Here is an 8,979-nt window from a genome sequence, read left to right on the forward strand (position 1 = left end):
GTCAGGAAACAGACCCATGGAGGAAGGGAACAGGGAGTAGCAGAGAGGGCACTGTCAGAGGGATGTCAAAAGTCCAGGGGTGATGAACCTATGTTCTTTATGGATTCATGAATGTGTATCCAAGGGAATCTTTCAAACATCTGAAGCTTCTTAGTATATTTTATTGATAGTTCAGAAAAGCTATTACAATAAATGATCACGCATATAAATAAAAAGCCAATGAAGTTGACTTTGGAACAAAGGAGAGAGCAGGCAGCTAGGACTCTGCTGCTTTGAAACACGTTTGATTTTGTTTGTTGGGGGAGAGGTTGTTTCTATGAGCTGCCAATGGTTACAGGAAGCCACAGGAGGGAGGAGTTAATTGATGGAGTGGTATCAGGAGAATGACAGAATGTTGAGAGCTCAAGGCCAGATGATGCAGCTTGGACAACAAGGACGAGAACAGTGTGTGACATCCTGGGCACACCCTCCCTCTTTATTTTCCAAATGCTGATGGGAAAAGTTCTTGTTCTCAAGCACCAACATTTTAAAGGAAGTGTATCAGATTCCCAGAGTCCCCTGCTCAAAAGTGGTGCCCCTCCCTCGCTCCCTAAGGTGTACTTTCTCCGAGATCCTGTGACTCCTGCTAAGTCCAGGCTTCAACCGATGTGAATCTCTGATTCACTACAAAAATATAATTACATTATGAAACAGTAGTGTGTGCCTTCCTCCTTATCAGAGAGGACTTGTTAGATGCTTTGCCTTTTATCAAATGTCCTCATGTGGGCACAAAAGCAGCCCTGACAGCTCAGTGTTTGTGGCCCTGGTGCAGGTTTCTGACATAGGGAAAGTGAAGTCTTCTAGCTGCGAGGGATATTGTTGTTCTGGTTTATCGTTCGATCACATAGTCTCTCTCTCTCTCTCTCTCTCTCTCTCTCTCTCTCTCTCTCTCTCTCTCTCTCTCCCTCTCCCTCCCTCTCATTAGTAGTCAATTTAGCACTATTTAAACAACACACAAAGTGACACTCAAACGAAATCATTTAGTTTAGCTTTAAAATAACACGTAAATTCCACTTTAGCAATGGACCATTTCACTTAGATTCAAACTTCCAGGGGCACTTACTCAAGCGTACCTTGTAAAAATCCCCATCTGATAAACATAACTTCAATATCGTTCATATTTATTCAACAAGTTTAACGCGACAAGCACACTGGTGTTGGTTTTTTAATCTGCTCCATTTCAATCTGAAAGCAAGTGCTCATTCAGACGCTAACCAAGCTCACTCGGGACTTCACAGGGTTTACAGACAGGGGCGCGAATCGCCGCCACTTTCCACTGTAGATACAGAAGCTCATGGACCGCGGGCTCCCAGAGGCAGCCTCGGGGAGTTTCTGGCTGAGGCCGAACCTAGCTAGCAGCGTTGGGGAGAGTGCTTGGGGGAGGGTCCACCTTTTGGGGAGACCAGTAGATCCAGTAGGTCTATGGAAGCCACTGGGACCTTGCGGTCCCGAACACCTGCACCGGGAGCGGGAAAAACCTCGCTCGCCTGCCTCCCTCCCAGAGCGCGCAGTTATCCCGCGGGCCCCAGATATGCTCCCCAAGTAGAATATTCAGCTCCCTACAGACCCGCACGCAGAGAGCAGACAATTCCCGCGACAGGCAACCTAAGCGGTCCCCGCTTCATCTCCCTAGCGGGACTCGACGGGGGGGGGGGGGGAAGAGAGAGGACTCCGAGGGTGCTCACTCTTGGTTGTTCCCTTCTCCCCGCAGAGCGGGCCGCTTAGAATTGGGGTGTGGGTGGCTCCAGACGCCGCCACTCGAGCGGCAGTGGCTCCAGCCTCCTCCCCCGCCGCTGGGGGCGGGAAGTGGCTGAGGGAGTCACCCGGGCGTGACTGCCCCCGAGGCCCCTCCTGCCGCGACAAGGGCGCTCCATAAAAGCCTGTGGGCGACCCGCTCTCCGCATCCCACCAGTGGATCTCTTCCCTCACAGAGGCACCCAGAGCAGAGCACCCGCCGTGCAGCGACGACCGCCCGCCCGCCACGGTGAGTGCCAGGACCAACTGGGACAGGGGTGCGGGCTCCCAGACGCCAGTGAACTTGCCCCGCAGCCGGTCCCCTGAGCTTGCTCTGCCAGCTTGACACCCAGCTCTTTGGGACGGCTAAATTTCACTTGCTGGACTCAGGTTCAACTATCCACCTGCCCTTCCCCGGGGCCCTCCAATCTGGGCGCCCCTCCTCCTTGCCTCTTATCTTTTGAGGGTAGGGAGAAGAACCTGGGAACACCTATCTCAGGGCAGCGCTGGGGTTTTGTTTGTTTGTTTGTTTAGTTGTTTGGTTGGTTGGTTGGTTACAACCAGGAACCCAGATTGCATGTGTGCTCCTAGTGGGAGATTCCCCCAAGTATTGTCTCTGGCACGGTGAGCTCTGTCACCTCCAAAATCCGAACTGAGCCTCTGGGTATCCGACTGTCACAGCGCCTGTAGTCACACAAATCAAAAGCGACCCAGAAGAAAAGTTTTCTCCTCCAAGGGTGATTTAGGAAAGAGAGGAGAAAAGTGGTCATTCTTTAAGATAGAGGGCAGAACTTCCAATTCTGTTCTGAAAAGGGGACCTCTGCCTCTCACCAGAAGGGAAGTTTTCTGAAATATGTGGATGGAGCAAAAGGGCCAGGTCGGGGCAAGTGGTCTTCTAAAGATTTGGAAGTGGTGCCTGCCCAATCTGGGCTTTTTTCCCTAGGGTCTCGGATGGGAATAGCTGAGGGTCTAGAGTGATAGCTGGAATTGGGACAAAGACGAGCAATCTCAGCATCTCCAAGTCTGAGCTTTCTGTATCCACAGATGCTAGGTAACAAGCGAATGGGGCTGTGTGGACTGACCCTCGCTCTATCTCTGCTCGTGTGTTTGGGCATTCTGGCTGAGGGGTACCCCTCCAAGCCGGACAATCCGGGCGAGGACGCGCCAGCAGAGGACATGGCCAGATACTACTCCGCTCTGCGACACTACATCAATCTCATCACCAGACAGAGGTGGGTGCATACGCAGCTGGTACTTAGAGCCGGGAAAACTTGCGGTTCTGGGGATCTTGGACATCAGGGATCATTTCTTTCTCCTTGTTCATAGGGCAGGATCGGGCATAAATTCAGCTCTAGATAAATATGTGAGCTGGGTACACTCCACAAACTGGATACATTGTCTTTGTCACTAGACTTTCTCTCCAAGCCCCAAGTCCAAGGTTCAGTACCTCTAGGCTGTCCTCTGTCTGTCACTTACCTTTCCTGCCTTTTTTGCTCAGTTGCTCAGTTTTGCTCAGTTGGAGATTTTCCCAGCACCCATCTTGGGGAAAGGCCTGCATTGGGCAGGGGTATAGCAGTGTAAAGGTGTAGGGAGAAGAGGTACCCTGATTTAGAGTAAACAACCACAGCCAAAGAAAACCAAGGACACAATCCAGCTGTCAAAAGGGTGGAGAGATCTTCCAGCCTGCCCAGGGCAAAGGGAGTGGCTGCATTTAGGGCAATCAATCAATCAATCAATCAATAAATAAATACCATGGGCTTCTTCTGAACTAATAAAAAAGCTGACTTTTTCCCATTTTATAGCAACTGAGTTCTGAAAAGAAAGTGCCCCATTAAGAAGAAACAAAAGAGAACAAAGCCTTTACATTAGGGACTCTGGTGGCTACACCTCCAACTGCCTGGGACCTGAGAGACAGACCATGATCTGTACTTTTAATGTTCAGAAAGTCAGAGGTGAGCCTTGCCTTTCCTCTCAGCATTAAAATCAAGCAGGAAAAATAAAATCCAAGCTATTTTACAAACAATATGGGACTTAGTCTGCAAAATTGGTGCATCTTAGTTCTAAATCATTTAACAACACATTTCAATTACTGAGAATTACTGAGAACCTTGAAGACCATCTAGGCAAGCCCTTTGGAGGCATTAATGTTCTTTACTTAGCATGTTTCAATTATGCATAGTAGATTTCCAGAGAGAGGTTAAACTGCTCTCGACCCAGGGGATGTTTGGATGGGATACAAAAGGGAGGTTGTGCTTCTAAAACAGTTGTGTATTCTTAATTTCCTCAGAAAGGTATGTAGCATTCTGAAAGCCCTCTGGGGAAAACAATCCCAATGTATACAGAATTGCTTAAGTAATACAGGCTCATAATCTTTTGAAATCTGACTATTTTGACTAGCAAAAAGCAGTTGTGTTTTTGAGCCTAATAAATAGATTTCCCAGAAAGTCAATGACTTCAGGTTTGTTTCTTTTTTAATCCATACAGATCAGAAATAAATTACACAATTGAAATGATAGCATTTTCAAGATTTATGTATGTATTTTATGTATATAAGCATTCTGTCTTAATGCAAGCCGGAAGAGGGAATCAGATCCCATTACAGATGGCTGTGAGCCACCATGTGGTTGCTGGGAATTGAACTCAGGATCTCTGGTAGTTAAGCCAGTGCTCTTAACCACTGAGCCATCTTTCCAACCACAACACCATGGTTTTTTGTTGTTGTTTGTTTATTTTTGTTTTTATTTGGCTGTTTGGTTGTTGTTTGTTTTTAAAAAACAAACTTTATTATTTAGATACGAAATAGAACTCTCTCTCTCTCTTCAAAGACTGCTGCTATATGACTTTGCCGCAGTGTATGGAATGATCCCACTTCATGTTTCCCTAGTCCTCCCATTCAGTCTTTTTCTCAAAACTTTGAAGTGAATTTCATTGTCTCCACTTTGCAGATCACAAAGCTAAGGACATTTTAAGAAAGCTTTCTTAGGGTTATGGAGCTGGAACCCTCTGTTGAGTTTCTTTGGATGGGAGCACATCATTAACATTCAATGGAATCTCGACCATCTTTGAGGGGAAAAAAACCAACAGGGAAAGGGGCTTGCATGTCACAGGAAGAAAACCTGGTTCAATTCTGAAAATGAACCTGTATCATCCTGGTAAAAGTTCTCTTTAGAAACCACAGAAGCTCCATTTGTGCACTTGTTGTCTTCCACCAAAGATTCATGCACAGAATTCCACGCCTTTGAAAATCACCGTGTTATGCGTGACTGTTTTATCTATAATTATTCTCTTCCTTCCTCCTGCCAGTCCTGTTTGTAGCTGTTCTCCTGTAGCTGTGCATGCTGCTGACTTACTGCTTCGGCAGGCCAAATCATTTGTTCTAGTCTATGGGTCTTGTTTGTGTGGTTCCTTAGAACAGTAGTTCTCAGATGGAGGTGAGTTTTACTCCCTAGGACATACAGCAACGTTGAGAAGAGACTGTTTTGTTGGTACAACCAGAAGTGAGTGCTGCTGGTATATAGTGTGTAGCTGTTAGAGAAAGAGCCCTGAGCCCAGCCACCATTTGGATAAGTCTTATGAGCATGCAGAAACTGCCACAATACAGGGAGAATTTTGACTGGAAAATAGGGAAACCAGTTGCCTGTCCTTTTGTCTCTCTGGAACATAATAGAGGTAAATGAATTCAGGTTGGTTGCCCAAAGTGTGAAGATGAACAAAATCAACTGAAGGGCAGGTTAACCAAGTGCAAGCCACCAGCTCTAGTCTAATCTTGCAGAAAATCTTAACAAATGATGTGAGAGTTGGGTGGTGAGGATGAGCGTTGTTTGCTTTTGCTCCCCTCGAGTCTCAGCACAGGAGCAATGAGAAATCTCACCAACGTATTTGGATTTAGTTCTGCTGGGTTGGCACTTAGAACAACATCTGTCAGCTTTGTCCAGCTGTTGTGCCTATTTGTTAATCCATCTGGACCAGGCCAAGTTTTCATTTGGAAATGGAGTGGCTGCTGATGTTCCATGACTTTCCAGTGAATGGAGAAAATCGTGTTATTTGCTATCAACTTGTCAACACCCTTAGCAGTGTTCTGTAGTAGGTAGTCTATTTTATCTTTACAGGGGAATGTAACCTCAGGTCCATATATTGTCCTTACCATATCCTACTATTTCTGTTGGTCAGTAGGACCCCATCATGCCTCAGGGAAAGCATTAGTGCCTCCAACAGAGAGGGGAGAGTGTAAGATCCAGGGTATGTGGGGATGTGTAAGGAGGGAACAGGGATGACCGGGATGTAAGTGTGGGTGCACTCGGGCAGCAGCTTCATTTGTGCATCACAGATGACCTGAGTTCAATCCCCAGAACCCAGGGAAGAAACAGAACCAACTATGACTTCTGTGAGCTGGGGAAGAGGTGTGTGGGAGGGTTTGTAGGGAGAAATAGAAGGGGGTAAATGAAGTAATTATAATATAATTTCAATAATAAAATATATATAAAGTACTCCAGAAAAATTAAGTATATGTAACCTTTAAATTGTATCTGTTTAGCGTGTGTGTGTGTGTGTGTGTGTGTGTGTGTGTGTGATGGTTGGATGCACACACTTGCACATGGAAGTCAGAGGATGGTTATCCAGAGTTGGTCTCTCTATTCCCTCTTTGGGTTTTGGGAATTGAACTGAGGACATTAGGCTTGCATGGAAAGCACTCTTACCCTCTGGACCATCTTACCTGGTTGTGTGTATATGTGTATGCACATATGTGGTCATGATAGAGTTGCTGATGACATATGCTTCACACTCTGAGAATACTTATTAGCACATGAACAACTTTGAGTTTGGTGGGACACTTTCTCTCTCTCTCCTATGGTTACCCCCAAGCTTACTTTATAAAAACCTTGATTTTACTTTCTTCATGTTTCAGATATGGCAAGCGATCCAGCCCCGAGACACTGATTTCAGACCTCTTAATGAAGGAAAGCACAGAAAATGCCCCCAGAACAAGGTATGACAAAGCTTGGGATGGGAGATGTTACTACAGAGCTTAAGATGCCAGTGGAGGGGAGCTAGGGGAAGCTGGTGGGAGTCTGTGTGGACATTAGGATAACAGCATCCAGAAAAGAAGGGTGAGGATAGAGATGGGGATGGAGAACCATACCCGAAAGACATTTGCATTTCATGCATTCACTGCAAATCTTAATTTCTAAGGCATTTTGTTTTCTAATACATATTATTTGGTGTCCCTTTTTAAATATGGCTGACTTTTAGCTCAGAAGTTAGACTCTATAGAATGCCTTGCCTTATTAGAAGTAAGGGAGCATAGAGCAAGCCCCCAACTCTGAATTTAAATGACCAATCATCCATTTAGGCTGGACAATCTCGTTTTTATACACTAGGTGGCATTCTCAAATGTCCTAGAGTCCACGGACCTCATGTGTCTGACTCTGCCTTCCCTGGCTTTACCCAAAGCTACCTTTTGATGTCTTTTGGGTCAAAATACTGATCTATTTTATTCAACGAATCACTGTTGAGTAATGTATTCTCCTTAGGTGCTTATCTGTAGTCTGGAACCTTTCTTGGAGTATAGATAAGTCTTGAGACAGCTGTCTGCCCAGATCATTGAGCTAAGCACGTGACTCCTGACCAAGGAAGGGATACTGCAGAAAGAGGCAATCTGTCTCAATTTCATAACCCCTAACCTCACCTGCTCACATGCCACATCACAGCAAGATCTCAACACACCAATCCTATTGCATCCCTAGTTAGTTAGATAGATAGCTCCCCAAGACCCAGAACTCTACACCACCCAAAACCCTGTTCCCCAGAAGAGGTCACTAGCCCACTTAATCAGTGAGTGTGACTGGAGAGTGGCAGGGGGTTCATGAGGTTTCCCCCTGGTGAACCCATGGGTGACAGCAGGACCTGCCACCTCCAGATAGTTTCTCTGAGGGAAGCAAATAAAGTACAAGGCTTCTGTCCCTAGAGGCATCAACTGAGAGTTAGCCAGCGAATGCTAAAAGGAATGGTGGGAAACTCGAAGCATTGCTCTTGATACTAAACAATAAACATCTTTCTGTGTCTCATTGATATGCATGGGATATTTGCCACAGTAAAAGTTTAGGCTAGGCTGTGTATACTTAGGATTTGGAAGTGATGATCCAGACCTACTTAGAACTCCACTGGCTGCTTTGTTTTGTAGCCCAAAATAACACAGTTAGTGCAGGAAATAAAGTTAATTGCGCCCTGACTGACAGACTCAATCATGTGCAATTAGAAGGAGACAAAAGTTGATAGCCTTGGAGTTGCATATGAATGCTGTTTTATTAAAAGGGGCTCTTTATAGTCTAATAAATAGCATCTCACTACATAAAAGATTTGCTGGGAGACAACAGAAGCATATTCAGAGTTGAATAACACTGACTTTCTTGTTATAGTTTCATGTGACTCCTGTAGTTTTGATCATCAGAAGTATTTCGGAGTCCCTCAGCTCCTTTGATATAGACCGAGGCTTCTAAGTACTCCCTTAGAGACTCCAATTCCCATGGGCAAAAGCTGACAAACTGGGTCTTCATTATGCTGCTGTTCTCCGTAGCCTCTTATTTAGAGTGCCAACAGGAGGCTTCACAATAGCTTCTGATCATCTCGTAGCTCAGGGTGGAGAGTCTCACTCTTGTAAGACCCTGGGAAGCTTCCACGATTTGCCTCTTGTGTTTTACAGGCTTGAAGACCCTTCCATGTGGTGATGGGAAATGAAACTTGTTCTCCCGACTTTTCCAAGTTTCCACCCACATCTCATCTCATCCCGTGAAACCAGTCTGCCTGTCCCACCAATGCATGCCACCACTAGGCTGGACTCCGCCCCATTTCCCTTGTTGTTGTTGTATATATGTGTGTTTAAATAAAGCATCATGCATTCAAAATCGTATTCTCAGTGAATAATCTGTTATCACAATAGAAAGGATTAGGTTAGTCATTAAATTATAGTCAGTCTCAAGTAACAAACTCAGTTTGTTTCACCAAAATTAAAGCAATGGTCATAGAGAATAAATAAATAACTATGCTGTCCTTGGAAGAATCTATATCTCAGAATTTTGTGCAAAATGTCTCATATCCATCTATCTACTATAGCTGCCATGAGTCGATGACTGAACACCTGCTGTGACTTCCATAAATAAGGAGTGGAATTTACATTTCATGTAATTTAAATTCATGTTAATAGCCATC

The 8,979-nt window shown here is 45.2% G+C and overlaps 1 protein-coding gene across 1 annotated transcript; it reads left to right on the forward strand.

The window, feature by feature from the left end:
* The first annotated feature begins 1,806 nt into the window (after positions 1–1,806).
* Positions 1,807–8,675, forward strand: Npy (neuropeptide Y). The gene is made up of 4 exons (XM_021165763.2): positions 1,807–2,023; positions 2,818–3,005; positions 6,680–6,760; positions 8,474–8,675. Exons 2-4 carry the CDS (start codon positions 2,818–2,820, stop codon positions 8,496–8,498), a joined length of 294 nt encoding a protein of 97 aa, XP_021021422.1. The 5' UTR covers positions 1,807–2,023; the 3' UTR covers positions 8,499–8,675.
* The last annotated feature ends 304 nt before the right edge of the window (positions 8,676–8,979 follow it).

This window comes from Mus caroli, chromosome 6 (assembly GCF_900094665.2).
Source record: "Mus caroli chromosome 6, CAROLI_EIJ_v1.1, whole genome shotgun sequence".
Lineage (NCBI taxonomy): Eukaryota > Metazoa > Chordata > Mammalia > Rodentia > Muridae > Mus > Mus caroli.

Excerpts from the sequence above, each read along its gene's own strand:
- Npy (XM_021165763.2), top strand. The coding sequence starts at position 2,818 with ATGCTAGGTAACAAGCGAATGGGGCTGTGTGGACTGACCCTCGCTCTA. Across the intron at positions 3,006-6,679 it reads AATCTCATCACCAGACAGAG|ATATGGCAAGCGATCCAGCC; the intron begins GTGGGTGCATAC and ends TTCATGTTTCAG. Across the intron at positions 6,761-8,473 it reads GAAAATGCCCCCAGAACAAG|GCTTGAAGACCCTTCCATGT; the intron begins GTATGACAAAGC and ends TGTGTTTTACAG.